Genomic DNA, 22,603 nt, shown 5'->3' on the forward strand with positions numbered 1-22,603 from the left:
AGAGTTTTATAGTTTCAGCTTTTACATTCAAGTCTTTGATCCATTTTGAGTTCCTCTGTGTATGTGGTGTGAGGTATGGGGTCAGCCTCATCCATTTGCATTTGGATATCCTCTGTTCCACACCATTTGTTGCAAAAACTATCTTTAGCCCATGAATTGTCTTGACACTTGTTGAAAACCAACTGACCACAAAATCAATAGGTTCATATCTGGACTCTCAATTCTATCCTGTTGGTCTACATGTCTGTCTTTTTGCCAGAACCACACCACCTTGATTACTTTGACTTTGTAGTAACTTTGAAATCAGGATGTGTGGGTCCTCCAACTTTGTTCTTTTTCAAGGTTGTTTTGGCTATTCTTGGTCCCTTGAAATGTGAATATGAATATGGAATATGAATTTCAGGATTAGCTTGTCAATACAGTTTTTGTAACTTCTTTCTTGTTCGGCTCTCCCTTTTCCTTTCTTACCCTCTTCCATCCACTTCTGCTTCCTTTCCATTCTTTCAGCTAATGGATGTAACAACCCAGTCTCCCTGCTCATAAAACCCTACTTATAGATGTGCACATGCGAACACATGCATGTATCTGAAGAGATTCATCGCCATTTTATTAAAATGGGATTATGTTACACACACTTTCCTGTATTTTGTTTTTCTCACTCAGCCATACCTTGTGAAAATCCCTTCAAATCACTTAGTATAACACTAAATCAAACCTCTTAGCATGTCCAGGCTGTGCACCTCCCTAATTTGTTCAGCCTTTCAGCTCTTCCTGGGCATTCTACTAGTAATGTTTCCAGATCTTTGCCACCATGAGCAAAGCTGAAGTATGTCCTTAATTTGCTGCTGCTTTTATTTCTGCCGGATACATCCCCGGAAGAAGGACTGCTGGATCAAAGCTTGCATATATTTCACATTTAAGTAGAAATTGCCACACTGCTTTCCCTAAACTCTTAACACTCCACATTTCACCAGCAATATAGGTGAGTAGTCCCTCAGCCCTGCCAGCAGTGTGTCATGGCTTTTTAAATATTTTCCAGTCTCATAGGTCAAAGTAATATCTCATTTCAATTTTGCATATCCCTGACTAATTGTGAATCTTCACATTTGTTTGCCAGCTGCTTATGTTCACTCTTTATTAATTGTGTATTTATATACTTTGCCCATTTTTATTGAATTATTCATGTAGTTTCTGTCAATTTGTGAGTACTCATTGAATATCGAGGCATTATATTTTTCTATAATTTGTGTTATATTTTTCCAGCTATATGCTTTGTCATTGACTTGCTTTGTTTACCATATCTTTTTCCATACAAACATTTTTTAAGAAATTTTTTATATTCAAACAAGTTTATCTTTTTGTTTATGACATCTGGGTTTCTAGTCTTGGTTAAAGAGTGTCCCTGGATTACACATGTAGTCTCCGAGATTTTCTTGAAAGCTTTAAAAATTATTTGTCTTTAATCTACCTGAAATTCATTTTTTATATGGTGCCAGATGGGGTACTCTTTTATTTCTTCCAGATGAAGAGCCAGTTGTGAGGCCACTATTAATAAATACTATACCCTTTCCTGTTGGCTTGAATTATCATAGATGAAGACCTTATAGAAAATGGAATCTATTTCTGATATCTTGATTCCAGTCACCAATTTGTGTTTCTATTTCTATATAGTACTCTGTTGATTTGATTATGGTGGCTTGGCAGTATGTTTTTTATATTGAGTAAGGCAAGTCCTGCCTTCACTTTCTTCATTTCTTTGCTCTTCTTTGGCATTTGTTTATCTGTACAAACTTTAAGATGAATTTATTCAATTCTCTAAAAACTCAGTTAGAATTCTACTTAGAATTGCATTGAATTTATATATTAATTTTGATAGCATTGTCAAGTGTGTTCTCATCCAAAAACCTGATATGCCTTCTTATTTGTTTAGATTTTGAGTGTCTAATAATATATTATAGTTTTTTTCCCCACAAAGGATTGTGCCTTGTTTTTAAATTTATTTCTAATTATGTTATGGTTTTGTTGTTATTCTAAATGGAATATTTTTCCATTGGTAGAGTTTTCTAGATAATAATATCATCACCAAAAAAATAGTTATGCACCTTCTTTTCTAGTATTTTATCAGTCATTTATTATTTTGTGTGCACTTACATCATCTAAGACTTAGAGTTTAATCAATGTTAAATAATAACAATTATAGCTTGCCTCCCTGTTTAGTTTCTGATTTTACATAAAATGGTTTTAGAGTGTTGCTATTATTTGTGATAGAATATCATTATGAAATAAATTCCTTTTATTGCTGTTGGCTGAAAGTTATTAGTAGGAATTCCTGCAGAATTTTATTAAATATCTTTTCAGCATCTACTGAGATAATCATATATTGTCTTGTAGCAATTTGATATCTCATATTATGTTGATACAATTTTTAATATTTAAATATTCTTACATTCCTAGAATAAACCCACTGTAGTCAAACTGTGTTATTCTCTAGATAAATTTCTGGTTTCTATGTGCCAGTGACTTATTTGGAATTTTTGCATCTAGAGTCATCAATGATATTTATCTATTGTTTTAGTTATCATTTGCATCTTTATCTGATTTGCCTATTAGTGATGCCAGTGATTTTTCTCTTCTTTATTTGACCTGTATAAATTTAAATCAGCTCCCAAAATTCTCTGAAGATAAAAGTCACCTGAAAAGATACCTGTGTCCTAAGCAGACCTACTGAATATCAATTTCCAGGAAGAAGAATGTCCCAAGTTGCCAGGGAGATTTACACCCCTGGGAGTCATGTGTGATGTAGTGGGGAGGGCAGTGAATTCACCTGCCAAGTGGGCTTAGACTGGCCACATCTGAGCAAAAAAAGAGGCTCTCTGGGGGTGACTCTTAGGCACAACTGTAAGTAGGCTTAGCTTCTGCTGTGCAGTAGCAGTCTTCATAAGAGCATGCCCCAAGATGGAGGACTTGGCCTACTGCAATGGTAGTCCCCAGTGCTTGTGATAATACCAGGAATTCCTCAGGGAGGGAAGTTTAATGTTTACACATTTTTCCCTAGGCCCTCAAGGGGGCTTTACAAATACTCTTTATTCTTTGCCCAGATTACTCTGGGATGTATCAGGGTTTCATGCTAACCTGTACAAACCAACCAGATCTTGCCTCCATTAACAGGGACTTTTTAAAGGAGAGATTGTGTTTTGTGCAATCTCGGTGTACCATTCGGGTTCTCCAGAACAACAGACCCAACAGCATATACGTGATTGGCTCCCCTAACTTCGAAACGAGGAACCAGAATTACTATAATCAACTTTGTTAGACTTAACTTGCAAGCCAGATAATACCCAAAACAATGGATAGTTCCAGTAACCGGGTGTATCATCATCAAAAGAATGAATCTTGCACAACAATCCTACTTTTAGAGTAAACTTTTACAATGTGGCCTTTTCCACTGCCAAAAGGAAATCTGATTTGATGGAGAGACTCCTTACCTGGCTGCTTTTACAGCCCCAGTTTAGGTTCCTCCTTGGGTTCTGAATAAATGACACTGCTCTGCTTCCAAGTGAATTAACTGTTTGTGGAGAGAGGGACATGAGAAAGAGGCTGAAGAGCCAGAGGGGACCTGGAAAGCTGTTTCCAGGACCAACCAGGGAGAAAAATAATTCCTCTTTGGACCAGGGCAGGGTCTTTTAGAATTACTTGCCTAAAAAGTTCAGAGGTTTTTCCAGAGCATCGTGGAGTATAGGGACAGAGGAAAGCTGAACTCTGGACTCAATGACAAGCAAAGTTAAAGGTTTCCTTCTGCAAGTATTTCCTCACAGGAAGTCTGGAGTTGAAAGTGAGGAACTTCTTGTTTTAGAAATAAAGGTTCTGATTTGGTCATCTCCATTTCAGAACGATGCATGTCCTGTGTCAGCTCACAGACTCTGCGTGGAACTTGGGGCTGAGGACTCAGGTAGCTCCCCACCCGGTAATTACTAAATCATTGCTCTGATCTGAGAGCTCGATGGCTCTCGGGGCTCCTAGGCAGAAAGGAGGTGAATTGGGGCCCTTCTCTGTGGAAGCATTAAATAGCTTTTAGGCTGTAAAACGGCACAAAGAGTCCATTGATTAATAAAATCTCTCCGCAGGCTTTTGGAGAAGCTTTCAGGCTCTGCTCTTAGCTGTAATGTGTTACTATGAAGAACTTTCTCCTCGTGAGACAGGTTTCTGGCTCTGAAATTTCACCAGAAAAAGAAAAATAAGAGGAGCGGTGGCTGGCGGGGTGATTGTACTATGATGTAAAGACCCATGGCAGCCTTTGCTTGAGAGTTGGGAGAAAATGACAGTGACTACAAAGGACTGGAACAACTGAAATCACTAAACTTGTGGAATGCATTGTGGGTATCTCACGTGAAGGTAGAGTGATGTACACTTGTGTAATGGTCCGCATGGTGAGCGTGGTACAGTACTGTGTACACCACGTAGTCTGCGTGGTGGGTGTGGCATCGTGCTGTGGATGCCTCGCGGTCTGCCTGGTGGGCGTGGCCCAGTACTCCACCACGTGGTCTGCCTGGTGGGCGTGGCCCGGTGCTCTATACCACGTGGTGTGCCTGGTGGGCGTGGCCCAGTGCTGTGAATGTCACGTGGTCGGGGGGCATGGCACTGTGCTGTGCCTTGTGCGCTCCCTATGCGCCACGTGACTCCTGGAGTCTTTTTTTTTTTTTTTTTTTTTTCCCCCCCCTACCTTCTGACTCAAGGCACCCAGATGGTGTCCTCCCCTGAGGGTTTGCAGCACAGCATAGATGCTAGGTTAGCATCGAGAGAAGAAACAATACATCGGCTCCGTATCCTAACGGACTTGTGGGGACAAGCTGATGTAAGCCCTCAGGGTATGTCTACTCTTAAAGCGGAAGCCAGTTCATTTGGGGCTCCATGCGTAAAGGAAAAGCAGCCCCTCCACCCCTTTATTCCCCCTGCTTAGTCCCGGACAAATGTTTCCGCGAGTGGGACTGTTCCTTTTGGGCTGGGGCGTGGCTGTGTGGGGTGCCTGGTTGGGGGGACAGGAAAGGATCACTGGGACCTGGGGCATCCTCCAAGCCTGAAGGACGTGGTGCACCCCCCGAAGCAGCCCGTGCTGGTGACCCGAGAGCTGGGCCTCTTTGCAGTTCTTTTTTTGGCTTCTTGACATCAGAATTGCTGATCTGTCTCTTAGAATTCCCTCCCCCAGAGGCTGCTATCTTAGAAGCAGAGAATCTGTTTTAATTGGTTTGTTTACTTCGCAGTCCCACTCATGAGAGGTAATGTTTCACTTAGGTTTGGCTCGATGACTTTCTTGCTTGGTAGAGCACTGTTTCGTAACATTAAAATGAAGCCAGTCTTCCAGTTAGCATCGGCTGACAAACAGAATTCATTTAATTAAAACTGTACCTTCCAAGCTAAACATACTCAGTGTTTACTGAACATATAAGCATATGGGCTTCAAAATGACTCCCATTTTTTTCCCTGGCAAGGTGTGCTAATCAGAAACAAAACTTATCGATACAAGAGACCACGTGTGAAAGACGGGGCAGGCTGATGGCTGCTCAATTCTTGCTTTCCATTGGCTATTTACCTGGATAGGGGGAACGTCTGTTTCCCGAGCAGAAATAGAACTGCTGCTAGATGTTTTGTGAAGATTTTTAGTCCTATTCCAGGTGAATATCCCAGGATGTGATCGTCTTCCATCTAAAATAGAGACTCAGTGAGCATGACAGACAGCCCAGTTCTGAGTTAGTAGAATAAAACGAGTGGTGGTTAATTCTTCTTTACCCCAGTCTGATTTTTTTTTAAATGCTGTCTTACTAGCTTTCTTGGATGTATCCTTTGTGGGTAGCTGCTTCAAATCCATTCTAGAAAGAGGCAGATATAAATACTTCCAATATCAACTTAAGTAGCATTATTCTCACATCCTCTTAGCACGGCATGCTGCCCTCACAGTTTACTGTGACACAATTTTGATGACTCTAATAGAGGGCTCCCTCACTTCCTCTTTCTCTCCCTCTCTCTTTCTCACTCTCTTTCTCCTTCTCTCTCTCCCTCTCTCTCTCCCTCTGCCTCTCCCTCTGCCTCTCCCTCTCCCTCTTTCTCTCTTTCTTCTGTGTTGATGGCAACCACAGTGGATGTGTCCCTCTAAATTTCCAGAGTTTACAATTCCTTGTGCCTTTGTGATGCAGCACAATCTAAAGGAATGACAGGCAAACCAAATTCAGATATCCTCTTAAAATAGCACAAGTAGAAAACTCTAAATCTTCTGAAATCATAATTTCCTAAGCCATTTTCCTGCTTCCATTTAAAAACCAGTCATTAGTAGTTTTATGAGTCAACTCATATAGAGGCTATTTTTACCATGTCATGACATAAATTTTTATTTGCTGTTTTTTGCACAAAATCCTATGGCTTACAGATGCATACACTTGTGTAACTACTACCGCAGAAACGAGATGGAACATTTCCACCACCATCCCAGAAAGTTTCCATGAGCCACTTTGAAATTCATCACCACCCCCTTGGCCTCAGACAACCTCTGACCTGCTCTCTGTTACCATAAACCCTAAAATTTTATGTAAATACAGTCACATAACAGGTACTCTTTTGTGTCTGGCTTCCTTTGCTCGGCATGGTGAGTGTTTTTGAGATTCATCCATGTTGTTGCATCTATCGGTAGGTCACTCCTTTTCATTGCTAATTATGACTCTTTTTATGGATATATCACAATTTATTTATCCATGCACATATTGATGGACATCTGGGTGATTTCCAGTTCTTGGCTATTATAAATAAAGCTGCTGTGTGCAAGTCAAAAAAAAAAATCATATGGCTTATCATGTTCAATATGCCCTGTTTTTCCTGCTTTTGTTTTGCTTACATTTCTTGTAAAATCACAATCTGGAGCTCTATCTTTGGATTATCAGTTATAGTTTTAGTTCTGATCAAATAATACCTATGAAAGAAAGTTTTAAGTATTTGAAAGCATCACAAAAAACATTGCATTTTGGGTGAAATACTCTTACTTCAGTTTTTAAAATTGGTTTTGAAAGGGGTGGGGAGTGTAAGTCCCTTATAGTTAGCCATTTGGTAGTAATCTTAAAATAATAATTTGATTCCTATTTGTTGTTTTCATTCATTCATTCCTGCCTCTCTGTCCTTTTTCAATGGGGACATCAGCACTTGGCCTTCCCAGAACTAGTATGAAAGGTGTCACATCCCCAATCTGGGCTGGGGTCACTTTGTCCTGGGCCTGGTGGCCCCCATGTACTTTGAGGTCTAGACACTGTCCCCTTTCCCACCCTGTCTCACATGGATTTCCGTTAGGCAAACAGCATGGGGTGAGATTCTAAGAAAGGACTTAGTGCATATCACCAAAAGGACTCTGTGTCCCCAACTCTGTCCACCCAGCCTGGGCTACAGCTGCCATTCCCAGAACAAATCAGGAAAAGGGGGTCATACCCCTTTCCCACCACAGGGCTCTACTACTTAGAAAACTTAATCAACTTTTGGAAGGAAACAACTTAGGGTACAGTGAAGTCTTGTTGTTCTCATAAAATCTAACTACTAACTCAAGATGCATAAAGCCAAGAAGCAGACATTTAGAATTAAAAAAAAAAAAAAATCTGAACAAGATCAGCAGAAGTTGTGACATGCAGATTGAAAGACTTCAAGACAAATAAAGAGATTCTGTTTTGAAAGTGAAGGAAGTTGTACTGCCACTTGACTGACACAAATGAAAACAGTTGAGAAGCATTTATTCAGTGCCTGCTATAGACCATACTGGGTGCCAGGAATTAGACATACAAATTAGCAACAGTCTCTGTCTTCAATGAGTTTTAATCTGATAGAAGAGACATGCAGTATGTGTAATCCCAATAAAACTATAGTAGTCAATTCAGTGATCACCAGCAAATGCAAAAGGTCACAGGAACATGAAGTCTGGGGGTTGGTCAGTGAAAGCTCAAAGAAGAGACTTTGTGTAAAGAATGGGGACAAGGACAGCATGAGCTGGAACTGAGGTATAATAATAATGTGGAATCCTTGGGACCCATAAGGAGTTTGGGTGGCTGAAAACATGTGAAGAAAAATAGCTGGAAATGAAGACGCAGGACCTTCCATTGAGTGCCTAGGGAAGGAGCTGGAACTTTATCCCCAGGGGAATAGGAGGTCACTAGAGGATTTTAGTTGGGGAAATAGGCTGATCTGATTTGCCTGTAGAACAACCACTATGACAGCTGTGTGGCAGACGGATTCGAGAGCAGCAAGACGAAAGGCAAAGAGACTAGTAAGACACTTAATGCCAGAGGCTGGCCATGTGCAGTTATCACATTTGTGAGCCTAGAAATGACCCCGATCCTCATGGATAAACATGAAACCAAGTGTGGGAAAGTCACTTCGTTTAATATTCAAAGAAGGCAATTTTGTGCCCAGAAAAGATGATTTACAGTTGCTCATATTTAATTAATCCAATATATTGATGCAAATTTTAAAGGCATATACCTAGCTCTCAGCTTAGTCAAAGCCATGGAAAGTTGTGTGATTGCTCTATGCCTCGGTGGCTTTAGATGTCAAATGGAAAAATGTTATTTTGTCTATTGTTGTTAACTATCAAACACAAAATCACCTTGGGCTCCTTGGGGATGAACTGCAGCAGCAGAATCACCCACGAATCACCCAACTGCTGGGTTAAGACAGCCCTGTTCCTAAGATTAGGCCTCCTGGGGCCCTTTGAGCTTGCTGCCTGGTGGAACTGAGCCGGGGCCTGGTTTCCTCCCCTGGGGGCTGTTGTAACGACAGAGGGTCAGGGGGTCTCAAAGGACGATGCAGTCATTCTCAGTTGAAGACGAGTTGAATGCCCATTAATTCAACATACAGTTCTCTATAATGAATCTCCAAAATGCTATTAAAAATACAATTTTAGAAGCTTGTATACCGGAACTTTCTGGTTTCTAATTGACCAATACACAAATCTTGAAGAAACACTTTTCAACCACCTACTTAAAGGAATATTCTGCCATAGCCTGTCCATAACACCTATAGTTTCTTCAAGAAAAATACACTGACTGTCAGATGCCATGCTCCTTTCTCCACCTGCCACGAAAGCCCAGGCTGGTTGCTTCTTTGCAAGTTATGCAGATTTAAAATGTCCATTTCTTACCAGAAGTATTTTCTTAGAAAATGATTTACCTGCAGTTACCATGAGCCACTTTATTGGTCTACCTCCTAAACAAACCCCAAAGCCCCCCACTTCTTTCCATCTCCACCACTTTCTGCCTTTGCCTGCTGAAGCTGTCACCGCTGGCCTGGGCTGGCCACTGTCTCTCTGTCCCCCAATCCCACATGGCAGCCAGAATCACCCGTTTAAAAAGCTGTCACTCCCTGCTTTGAAATCTCAAGTGGTTTTCCACTGCAATTACAGTAAAGGCCAGGCTCTCTGTGGTGGCCCGGAGGACCTGGGTCATCTTGCCTGTCTCACCCCCTTGCTCTTCTACCCTTCCCCGTGCCCGGCCGTGCTCCAGCCCATGCAGCCTTCTCTCCTCGGAACTTTGCCCTCGCTGCTCCCTCTGCAGGGAGAGTCTGACCCCAGCTGTTTTCATGGCTTCTCCTTCTCGTCCTTCAGACCCAGGGTCAATGTCATGTCCTCACAAGGCAGCCTCCCAAATAAAATAGCCCTCCCTTCCCTTCCGAGGGTCACTCTCCACTGACCTTCTCTCTTTTATCTTCTTCATAAGCCTTTGAGATTTCTGAAAGTGTGTTGTTTCTGTATTTGTTTACTGACGTCTGCCTCCCTTCTGCCTGAGCCCCGAAGGAAACAGGGGTCTTTGTCTTTAGTCTTTCCTGCTAATAAGACCTCTGTGGCTGGACCTGCCTGGCATGAAATATGCATTTATTGAATGAATGAATGAATGAATGAATATATGTGTAGATACAGAGATAGGCATAGGGATATGGATATAGATATGGATATACACACATATTCATTCAACAACTTTGTTTATTTATACATTTATCTATTCCTTTAATATATCTTTAATATATATTTACTATATAAGAATGAATGAAAATCCCTGAAGACTTTTTCTTGTCCATATCCAGCTTTTATCTTGATTTAGAATGTTGGGATGGATGGAGTCCTTTGTTTTTATTAAGTGTTGGATCTGGTCTAGGATAAATGCAGCAACACAAGAAAAGAATAAAGGATTTTGTCTCACCCTATACCTCCCTGCACTGTGTATGTAGTTAGAATGATGCCTAAATCCCCATGCACTCCCTGACAAAATGCCTCCAGTTCCTCCAAGAAGAATCATATATATGCATTTATGTGTTTCTGAATATAGTTTTGATGCATCATATTTAGGAATTTGTCTTAAAGAAGTGATAATTAATATAAACTCTGTGGTCCAAAATTCTCATATGTATACTTATTGCCTATACTTAGATCACACATATCCTTTGATTTGGGTGCTGGGATTTTTCAGTTTTTCCTTCTCACTATCCTTTATCCATTCCTATAACCTCACTTTTAAGAAGTCCTCAGGGAGAACGTATGTATGAAAACAGCTACACTGAGTTACCAGGCTGTGGTTAAAGTGGATAGATTTATCCATGACCTCGTTAATGAAGTGTTTCCACTTCTTCTGAGGGAAGCTCCTCAGCTCTGTTTTTTATTCACATTTGCATTCAAAAAAGATTCTTAAGCACTCACTGTGCTTACCTCCAAAATTAAAATAACTAATTTTAATTCACATCCATGCCCCATAGATGTTAGTCTGACATCACAGCCAGGGGTGTGACCTTGTCACGCTGGAGCCCACGCATTCCCCAGTCTGCCCCCGGCCACTGCCACCGCCTTGCTGGGCTCTAACCCTTTCTACGGTTGTTTCAGGAACTTGGAAGCATATATAGTATACTCGCCGCCATCTTAAATGTTGGGAACATTGGGTTTTCTTCTGTGGCGACGGAACACCAGACTGACAAGAGCCACATTTCCAACCGCGCGGCTCTGGAAAACTGTGAGTTTTATTTTCTTCCATTAAAACTGAACTCCTTCAAAGTCTTCATGTACCACAGCTACCATAGGATAATTTCAAGCAATTGCACTTATATAGAATCCTTAAAAGCATACTCAGATTCAATTTGTGCAAAATGAAGTCTTAGAAGTCCACTATTTAAAACAGATTTTCATGCCTACAGATTAACTGATTACTGTAGAAAACATTTCTAAAGACTGGGCTTTTATGACTATTTTAGGAGCAATTTACATTTCAGTGTAAAAACCCAGAAACTGTAATTTAAATTTAGTAAACTGGTCTGAAAGTTGAAGTTATTATCTTGTAGATTTAGCATCTATATCAGTTTATATGTAATAAAAACCTGTGTATTTACTTTCATACTGCATGGGTTTTTTATACATTCATCCTGGGTTAATTTTGCAGTTGTTTTCTACCTAAGAGAATTATGGTATTTGCCTCAAATCAATTTTTCTCTTAATGACAATGTTTGATGAATTATTCCAGTAATTTAAGTTTTCCCACTGATATCTTCCAATGGTATGGCTTTTTAAAATTTAGATTATACTCTCTTATTTTATTTTTTTAATATCAGCATATTCTCCCGTAATTCCAGGTTTGTTACAAGTTTTGTTCATAACCTAGGAAATCTCCAAAGCAAGGCTGCATTCCCAGGTGGTTTCAGTCAGGCACCAGTTCTGTCATTTCTGCCCCAGAAATAGCTGTCAAAGCTGACACTTCCCCTTTTCTCCATCGTCACCACTCTCGCCCAACCCAGCCTGGCCTCTCACCTCTCATCTCTCACCTGAACCTCTCGTTCTTGAGCTTTTCCAAGCCACCCTCCACGATTCCTTCAGAAACCACTTAATGCACGTGTGAGTTCTCCTCTCAGATCTTTCTTTGCTGTCTTCCTCTCCACTTAAATCTCTCCACTAGTTTTCCATTCCTTCTGGATAAAGACTAACAAAACCAGAATGTCGTTTCACAAAGTACTGTCATTATCAATATATCCTGAGGCAAAATGCCTGGCATGGAATAAGCACTCAATAAATAGCTGTGAAATGAATGAGCAATGGGGGAATAGAAATAGACACACGGGATGAGAAACACTTTCCAAAAACAGATCAAAATGCCTCTAGAAATCAGAGGCAGTCAAGGTTTAGGGACAGCCAGCTGGCCAGCCACCGTGGGCATGGGAATTTGAATCCTTCTCATACACAGTCTACCAGAACAAATTCCCAAAGTATATGAACTTAAATGCAAAAGGAAAATATTGTAAAACTACCAGACAAAATGCATTTACATTATCCTAATGTGAGAAATAACTTGAAGGACTTTATGAGCATAAAACCAGAAGCAGAAATGATAAAGAAAAATATGGATGGTTTGACTACATAAAAATTAAAATTCTTTCCTACTCAAACAAGAAAACGTGAATGAAATTGCAGTGCAAATGAAAAATGAGGGTGCATATTTGCAGCATTTATGTCAAAGCATTACTCCCTTGGAGCTATAAAAAGCTCTTATAAATTGATTAGGAAAAGATGAACATATTGGTGGGAAAAGGCAGTTTACAAAATAAAAACCACAAATCTTCAATGAAAATATGAAAAAAGTACTCAGCTTCACAAGAAATGAATTAAAAGCAGATTGAAAGAAGACATTTTTTCCAATCAAATTGGCCCTTTTTAAAAATACTTCCTGGTGTTCATGACACTGTGCTGAAATTATTGGTCTTTGATTTGACTTGTAGGAGTGTAATTGGTTAAGAAATTTTAAAGACCAGTTAGGTAATTTATATCAAAAGTCTTACATGTGTTTATATCCTTTCAAACAATTGCTTAATTTAGGCAATCTAGCTAAGAAAATAAGAAAATATGAACGCAGATTCATGCTCAAAATATTTATCCCAACATTCTTTACAATTGTGAATATCCAACAATTAAAAATTATTAAATATATTATTAAATATATTATGAAAGAAATACAAAATGTTAACTTTGAAGTTGAAATTTCTTCAGTGAAAAAAATATATAGTTTAAAATAGGGTTCAACAATCTTAGTCACATAATAACCAAGAAATTCCTCGCCCCAGATGCTTAAATTAAATTTAAAAGGTGCGAAATATTTTAAAAGGAGAAACACTGATTTTAAAAGTTTCCCTATTGTGGTGTAATAATTTTGATTAACAATGTTTATTATATTCAAAAACAAGTTCATTCAGTTGGTGTTATTAATTTTAAATGCCCTGTGATTTTCTTTCAGGCATCAAATTTAAACAAAACTTAGTAAACTGAAACATGTAACTGAAACTTAGTGTAATGAAAGTTGCACAAATGCTGACGTAAGTTTTTGCCTGTTGCATTGTGTATCACAGAAGACACTTAAAAATATATTTGTTTGGGTATATCCCTGAAGTCTAAGTGAACCTTCCGATTAATTTCTATATTTTAAAAATATGTATAGAATAATGGTATCCAAATTATACCAAACTATGTTCTGTTTTCTTAAATTAACATAATGCACTGAAATTATGTTTGGCATCACCAAAACAACCTCATCAGCCAGTTGGTTTGGGTTTCGCTAGATGATGCAGCACTCCAAGTTTGGTCAGTGGAGATTAAGTAGAGGGAAATGATCCAGAAGAGAACCAGGACTAAAGTTGAACAGTAACTTATTTTCGCATTATAAAATCTCCGCATATTTTTTGCGTGTCATTTGAAGATGGTGAATGAAAACCTTCCAGTCCCTGCAAAGTTGCCTCATCGCCGTGCTTTACTCTAACAACGTGTCTGTTTATTTTTCAGCTGCTTCTCTGCTTTGCATCCAGGCAGAGGAGCTGCAGGAAGCTGTCACCTCCCATTGTGTGGTCACTAGAGGAGAGACGATCATACGCCCCAACACTGTAGAAAAAGCCACTGAAGTCAGAGACGCTATGGCTAAAACTTTATACGGCCGCCTCTTTAGTTGGATCGTCAGTCGCATTAACAGTTTGTTGAAGCATGACACATCATCAAGGTAAAAACTTTTATAGAAACAGTTTCCCCAAAGTGTCAGATGATATAAATTAATTTTCTACTTTATTGCTTTATATGTGAATCTATGTGCTTTATATTTGAAATTGTTTCTAATTATACCATTAAATTCTCAAAGTTATATTTCAATAGATCTGCTTTCTTTCCTAGTAATACCCCTTCACTATGCCACAGACCAATGACATTTAAAAATTGCTGCAACATAAACCTGCAGGCATGTGAATAAACACAATAGAAAGCAAATTTTTAGACTGGGGTATCTTAACCATGAATTTTTATGTCCTTGCAATGAGAGGATGTATCATGAAGAATGTATTGCTTTATGCTTGTATATAATGTCAACTCAGCCATTCTTTGTTTTGGTTTTGAGGGTCTGAATTAAATCTTGAAGAAAAGGAAAACTTTCACTACAAGTGTGGTATTGTGGCCTCCATTTTGCAGATAAAATTTCATCTGGAGAGTAGATAACTAGTAAATGGTCAAGCCAGGTGAAACGCTGGCGTGACCTGGTGGTAATCCCGACAGCCTTCCTGGTAGCTCATTCTAGAAATAGACACTTGTCGCCACTGTTGACCGGGTGCTGGCTCTGTGCCAGTGACAGTGCACAGCTCTGCATCCTTACATTTACTTCTCAGGCTTTGTTCTAAATCTTTAGAAAGTTTGCGTAAGGAAAAGCAAGATGGATGCCTACCCGATAACCTCGTCAGACCTGCTTTCTAAGCATAGAGACCATTTTGTACATACTTGGGGCAAGCAATTCATTGTTATTTTCCCACAAAAAATACACACCACAATACTATCCAGTTGAACTGTCAAAGAGTGTATCCCTTATTCCTCCATGTTTGTAACTCTCTGTCCCTCAAAGTTGCTTCTGTACCTCCCCACTAACTGCATCCAATATGGCGGGGTACAGTTTATCCACTGTGACTCAACATAGTCCAAATACTTTCTAGATTCACGTGTGGCTGCCTGTCTACCTGATACCAAACTTTCAGAAGAAAATGGAAAAATTCAGTTATCTCTTCAGTTCTTTCAATATCCAAGTTGCTGGGGGATGTGACCTCACACTTAGTTATCATCAGCACTTTGGCATTAAATGGTCTCTAGAGAAGCAGGACTTCAAAACAGGTTCTTTTCCAACTGATCTGCTGAAGAATCCGTTATATCCTACCTACTAACTTGTGACTTTCCTTTCTACCTGTTAACAAAAAGCATTCAAATCTTAAATTTTAAAAAAAATTTAAGAAACTTTAAAACAAGGAAACAAGGCCATTGGTGTTGTTCAGTTCTGTCAAGGTTTACACTGAACCTGGGAGGCCCTGAGTTCTAGTCCAGGTTTTGTCAACTTGGGTGACACTGGACAAATTATTGAATTTCTCTGGGTCTCTTCCTCTTCCTGTTAAATAAGGGCATTGTAGAGTGATTCCATGGTCTGGATTTGGGGTGGGTATCTTGGAGACTTTTCAGAATCTTGAAAACTATGTCCTTCACCACCCCTCAACCTCCCACCTCAAAAAGAAAACCCTGATTTATATACCACCGCCACCACCACCATCAAAATATTGCACAGAGTTCTGATTCCAGACTCCCTGAAGGCCATTAACATTTAGGGATCCTGAACTAACTCATCCCCTAAGTCTCCCTGCCTCAAGCACCAGATTACACAATGACTTCAGTATGTATCTCTGTGGAATCCTATGGAGCTAAAAGACGGGCAGAACAAGCATGTCGACTAAACTAGCATAAATTTCAACTTGACATCTTGCCTCATGTAAGTGCATAGAATTATACTTACTATTCAAAATAGGATCTTTCAGAACGATCTGGAACTATTCCTTTGGTGGAACTTGTCACATACATGAAGGATTCTGTAACTCCACGTTCTGAATTCAGTCTCTTCCTCCAAATGTAGGGTTAGTAAACAGGGGAAACTGTTATGGAGTAGTCAAAGAATGCATTTGAAACATTTAATTATGAAATAGTATTCAATTGTGTTTTGAAGTCTTAAGTTGTAAAAAGAAATCCACAAATATTTGTATCTTTCTCTATATTTTAAAATTATGAGCAAATAATCCAAAAATAAATAACAATTCTTTAAAATGATTAAAATATTTTTAGCAGGATATTTTAACTATTGTCTTGGAATGAAAGGCTAAAGATACTTTAGCAGAATTTTTGCACCTATGGAATGGTTTTTATTGGATAGGTTTTTGCTGAATTCTGGATGTCAGTCAGATTTTCCCTTTGGTCCCTGACTCACTCAGGGCTGTGACTTGGTGCTTACAAACCCATGAGTAAAAGTTTCTTTTGTTTAAGTGTTTAAAATAGCATAAAGGAGCAGTTTCTTCAGTAGAAGGAAAATATTGTGCCATTTACATACTATAATCAATGCTGCCTCCATTATCTTTATGTTCGATGGAGGAAAACTTTTTCTATTAAGAACATTTTCACTCTAAACATATATACTCATAGTAGTTTCTCAGCAGAAGGATGTTCCAAGATACCCTGTTTTACATTAACTCCTAAGGAAATAAGTAAGAGCTCAAAATAATGCCTTTAATTCTTTCAGTGGGAATGGTGATGAACTGAGCATTGGAATTCTTGATATATTTGGCTTTGAAAATTTCAAAAAAAATTCCTTTGAGCAGCTGTGTATTAACATTGCAAATGAACAAATTCAGTATTATTTCAACCAACATGTGTTCGCATGGGAACAGGTGAGCCAAAATGTTATAGAGATGCATGCATGTGTGTGTTTATATGCAGAATTGTAGTAATGACACCTGATAGATTTATTGCCTTAAATATTTCATAAAGACAAAGAAAAGACTTTCTTTTCTCTGTGTCCATAGAAAAAACAGAACCCAAACCAACAAACAAAAACTAGTATGAATTTACTACAGCTTGATATGTAGTGTTCAATGTCTTCCATTGGTGATATTGCACCCTTCTCCCATAGTAAGTCTGAGTCCTCGCAAACAAAGAAGCTTCCTTGGAGATTTTAAGTAAGCAGATGTATCTAACCATTTTTTTCTCTGTAGACTGCATAGCTGAAATTGTTTTGAAATTTAAATATCCATCTAAAATGCATTAAACTTCAAATTCCAGTAGCTAGGCAACAGAACACAACGATAATGGGTTTGATGCAAATGGCATGAAACAGTAATTTTGTCAGGGTACATTGGGTAATTTATGATTGAGATTCAAAATATTCTTTACAGAAAAGTCAGCAGCATACTTGAATTGCATTTGACGAAACTGTAGTATTAAGAGTATTTAGATTATTTAAGTAAGTCTAAGAGAAATAGTCATATTTGATATTATTCATTTTTTTTGATATTATATGTCTTCTTCAAATATTAAACTGTTTTTTTTTTGTTTACTGATTAGATCTGAAGTGTTATTTAACTTTAAGATAAATTAGAGGTACATGAACTTCTTTTGATTTAAAATATTTAGGCTTATTGAGAATTTATTTTGAAATTGCAGTTTTGAAAACAATAGTCACAAAAGAAAACATTTTTAGATCTTGACATTTTGGAGGCCACAAAAAGGACATAAATGTAAGACTTTACCTGTGTGGGTACCCGGCTCTCTTCATCTACCCCAGGACTGGTTCCATCAAATATTCATTCTCTCGCTCTCCCTCCACCCCTTCTTGTCTCCTTCTCCATCCCTCTCCATTGGTGCGTTTCTTTAGCCTAAATGATTTAATCTCTCAGTTCTTAAAATCAAACAGAAAACAAAGTGAAAACCCTTTTCCCCCTACTTATCTCTGCAGTCATGGCCCCCTCTTGCTCCTTCACAGAGAAAGCCTGTTAAAAACTCACACCCATTTCTTCCCCACCTGGGTACTTTGAGTCCATAGTATCTGACTCTTGGTTCCCACACTCCATCACAATGGCCCATCCTAATTTCATCAGTCATGGCTTTTCAGAACTTTCTAGTCTGTGCACTATTGACCTTTCTGCAATTTTCAACACTGTTGATAGGCTCCGTTTTCTGGAACACAACTCCTTTGGCCCCCCTGACACCATCTTTCTGTATCTCTTCCTTCCCCTTGGATGGCTTCCTCCATTATTCTTCCTGCACCATCTCCTAAATCAATGCTTCTCAACCATGGCTGCGTATTAGAATCACTTGGGCATCTTTGTAAAATTCCAATCAAATCAAAATCTCTTGGGGTGTGTGCCAGTTTGAATGTATTATATTCCCCAAAATGCCATTATGTTCGATGTAATCTTGTGTGGGCAGTCATATCAGTGTTGATTAGATTGTAATTCTTTGAGTGTTTCCATGGAGATGTGCCCCACCCAACTGTGGGTGATGACTCTGATTGGATAGTTTACATGGAGGCGTGACCTCACCCATTCAGGGTGGGTCTGAATTAGTTCACTGGAGCACTATATAAGCTCAGAAAGAAGGAGCGAGCTTGCTATAGCCAAGAGGGACACTAAAGAATGCACAGGAGCTGAAAGAGGAACTGCAGTTTACAGAGACATTTTGGAGATGGCCTTAGAAAGCCGACTTTGCTCCAGAGACGCTAAGAGAGGACAAAGGCCCCAAGAGTAATTGAGAGTGACATTTTGGAGAGAAGCTGAAGCCTAGAGAGGAACATCCTGGGAGAAAGCCATCTTGAAACCAGAACTCTGGAGCAGATGCCAGCCACGTGCCTTCCCAGCTAACAGAGGTTTTCCAGACACCATTGGCCATCCCTCAGTGAAGGTACTCTATTGATGCATTACTTTGGATGCTTTATGGTCTTAAGACTGTAAATGTATAAACAAATAACCCCCTTTTTATAAAAGCCAATCCATTTCTGGTGTTTTGCATTCCAGCAGCATTAGCAAACTAGAACAGGGTGGAACCCAGATATCAATAATTTTCAAAGGTTGCCAGTATATTCCAATGTACCACCAAGGTTGCCCTAAATTCTAGCTCCCTGAAGAGTTCTATCCTTGATTCTTCTCTCACACTTGCCAGGAAATACAGTCCACTTCCATTATTTCAGCCACTCAAAATGTCAGTGATGCTTAAGCCCACATCTCCAATCCACTCCTCTCTCTGTGTATTCTTGGCCTCCATTTAGAACAGCCTATAGGACTTGATTCAAAATTGAACTCATCATCCTTCCCTCTCACTTGTATACTTTCTCCGTGAATGACATCTCTATCCCCCATTTACTCAAGGCAAAAAAGTCATATGTTATATTTCAGTTTTCATTACTGAAACCCAAACAAATCATCAAGTCCTGTTTATATTCCTCTCTCCATTATGCTCCAATAAAAATATTTGACAGTGTACTATTTAGTTTACAGTATTGCCTTTCTCACTAGGCTATAAAATCCTTTGAGGTTAAGAGTTGTGTCTTAATTCTTTTTATGTCTTTAGAGCATGGCATATAGCAAGTGCCAATAAATATTTATTAAATTAATGTCATCTTGCTTTAATGTCTTGCAATGCTCATGAAATCCATTCTAACAAGAGACTGGAACAAGTACATTTATGTTTGCCAGAACTCTCTCATATGGCTCTATTAAAATGACCAACTTCATGGGTCCAGGGGCTTCCCCCCATATCTCCCATCTGCTAAAGGAATGATTTGCATTGATAGACTTCTCTTGTTTTTCTGTTTGGGGGCTTGGGATTAGCACATTGACTGGTTTTATTAGAACTAGTTTTTAAGGCACTATACTACTCTTTCAGTAATTATTGCTTCTCACTTCTTGTAGAATGTTACAGTTTAGAACTCACTTTGATTTTTAACCTTGAATTTCATCCATGATCGCATTGCTCTTAATTATTTTGGCTTTAGGCTTGCTACAAATGGAACTATTCTATAAGGCCCTTCGAAATATCCTTAAGCTGCTTTCAAGACAAAACAACCCAAAATTACCCCAAATAAAATTAAAATTTAACTAAGATCCAAGATTGTAAAAAGTGCTTTGAGAAATTAAGTCCATTTCTGATCCTTGCCAGTGCCTTCCCTGAGTGAACACCCAGGAGTCTCTGCCTTGTGATCTTGTGGACCAGGAATTGGCAGCAGAGCCTGATGCGGTGGATGGATGTGTACTCCATGGGATTAGTCAGTGATGCTCTTAATTTTAACCTGTGGGTGCAAATGGTTTTTCCCTTTCTCTGTCACTTCTCTGGGAAGGCTGAAAATGTAATTTTGAAATGCTAACTGTAGCTATACGTATTTTGGCTATCACAGATAAAGACCACACTTATGCTATTTTCTTTAAGTGAGAAGCAACTATTAAACCAAATGTTAATGAAAGACATGACACACTTTTTTGGCTGAATATAATCATAGATGTAATGGAAGTGGCAACTTCTTAGTTTAATAAAGTTATTGCTGCTTATCATTAAGGCACAGTGTCCTCAGTTGCATGGGACAGACTAATAATCTGGCTAAATCTGAGCAAGGCATAAACTTCATTCAGCACCTTCACAGATGAAACATTTCTGGTCCTCCTTAAACTAAAAAACATTATAGACAATCTTACAAAACTGGAACATAAATACGGTTTGCTGAACATGTTTTTTTAGCCCAAGTTCAGTTTAGATGTAACAGGACACCCCAGCAAAGTTGGTTTAAATATCATTTCTCATTGCCTTCCATTATAAAAAGGCTCAATAGAATATAGTAAAATATTTTTAGTGAAATTCTAGATGATCTTCTGGGGAACATAATGGCAATCATTTTAAAAGTCGAGACTCAATCAAACTCATCTAAATGAATTGCAGCTGAAAAGTGTATCAGTTTCTCCCAATTTTATTACTTCCAAATAAACAGCATTCATATCTCAGCCTTCCCTATTCCATTTGTATAGCATTATTGCCATGCACACTGTCGACTTCCCTATTTTTCAAAAGGCTTTCCGTTAGCAAGTCAGGGGGCAGCAAATTGGTTTTCCCATTTCCAGTAAGGGAAGCTTCTTTTTCCAATAGCTCCCCTACTGGATCTCCACAGTAATTACATGGCAAAGGTGTTGGTTTTGTTTGTTTTGCTTTGTTTGTTTTTTTCTGGATTTCCTCTGTATAAAACAGAGCTCATCAGTAACCAAAGTGGGATGGAAAGTTTGAAGTTCTCTGGAGTGACATAGCTTTAGAAATGAGAATTCCTTGTCAAAGTTCTGCTGAGATTATTCTCTTGCTGGTGCTGATGGTTTTTGGTTTTTGTTTTAGTTTTGCACTATGATATAATCATTGTGGCATAGAACATACCAGTGAAATGAGCTGGGCTCCGTAGACATTTACATTTCAAATTAAGGTGAACTCTCACGCATGGACCGTAGATTTCGTCTCCCCGAGCATAAGTTTGCGCTGGAACTAATGTCATTGTTCTTTAAGGCCTCTGCAGCACATGTAATGCTACAAAGCATGGCTTGTCCTAGAATTCTGAAGATTCACTCTACTTCCTTACATGCCTGTTTATGCCTAGGATAAGCTTTCTTCATCCATTAGAATGACATATTTGTCTGGCTGTTAAGTGTACCAGAGTTCATTAAGCAAGCTATTAATATTTGCTTCTGTACAAGAATGAGCTTTTGTATATGTCATTTATACATGCACCTGTGGGCTTAGAACTAAAAGTCAGAAGTTGTTTTATAAGCATGGAGCTATTTACAGCACATATTGGAAGCAATAACTGCAAAAATTGCTTGGGCTTCTCTTACAGAAAGTGATGTGTGTGACTTTCCTCTCCAGCTGTTCACATCCTAAAGTTTAAATCATTTGAAATTTTGAATGTGGTCTCCAACACATAATTTGTTGGAATTCAAGAATAAAAGTTCATTCATCTGTATAATACCTACATTTTCAACTTTTTTTAACATTATGAAGTAGAAAGAATTAGTCATCTGATGAAAAAAATGTGTGCATAATTCAAAATAAGCTCCCTTATAAATGTCTTCAGATTCTTTAGCATACCAAGTATGAATTTTTATTTCATATCTAACTTTCTTCCCATTAAGCAAGCCATATTTGTGCTATGCTAGTTGCATTTGTCTTAGTTTAGCTCCCCATGTGATAAAGGGCACTTCATGGACTTTTGCTTTAAGCATTAAAAGAGCCAAATACATTTAAGAAACTCTTAACACAAACAGATCTTTTCTTCTTAAATGTTTGGCCAAGTTTTGGGTTACCATTTGAGATCACATACAAATATTCCTTAAACTTCTCATACACCAAATGAATAAGGAAGTTGATCTCCAAATCTGTCTCTCTACATATACTCTCCCTCTCTCTCTCTCACTTCTCCCCCACCCCCAGCTCTCTCCCCACCCTCTCTCTCTCTACCCCTTTCTCTCCCCTCTCTGTCTCTCTCTGTCTCTGTGCCCCCTCTAGCTCTCTCTCACACGCACATGCACACACACTGAGCCTCTCAGGCTCCCAGGTACTGTGCATCCTTAGTCAGCACCCACACTTCAGACAAAATCTGTTTTCCTTTCATCAATGAAGCTATGTCAACACCCTTAATGTGCTGTGGGGAGAGGTGATACTTACTTCTATAATTTAGGTTAAAAAATAGTTTTTGATGGAATATTCAAT

At 38.8% G+C, this 22,603-nt stretch overlaps 1 protein-coding gene across 1 annotated transcript in view; it reads left to right on the plus strand.

Moving 5' to 3' along the window:
* The window catches only part of MYO3A (myosin IIIA), a 237,467-nt gene that overhangs the window by 146,023 nt on the left and 68,841 nt on the right, over positions 1-22,603 (plus strand). Inside the window, exons 17-19 of the mRNA XM_037837359.1 lie at positions 10,889-11,015; positions 13,820-14,030; positions 16,617-16,764. Coding sequence (XP_037693287.1) covers positions 10,889-11,015; positions 13,820-14,030; positions 16,617-16,764 — 486 coding nt within the window. The remainder of the gene's footprint in view (positions 1-10,888; positions 11,016-13,819; positions 14,031-16,616; positions 16,765-22,603) is intronic.

Source organism: Choloepus didactylus, chromosome 5 (assembly GCF_015220235.1).
Source record: "Choloepus didactylus isolate mChoDid1 chromosome 5, mChoDid1.pri, whole genome shotgun sequence".
Taxonomy (NCBI): Eukaryota; Metazoa; Chordata; class Mammalia; order Pilosa; family Megalonychidae; genus Choloepus; species Choloepus didactylus.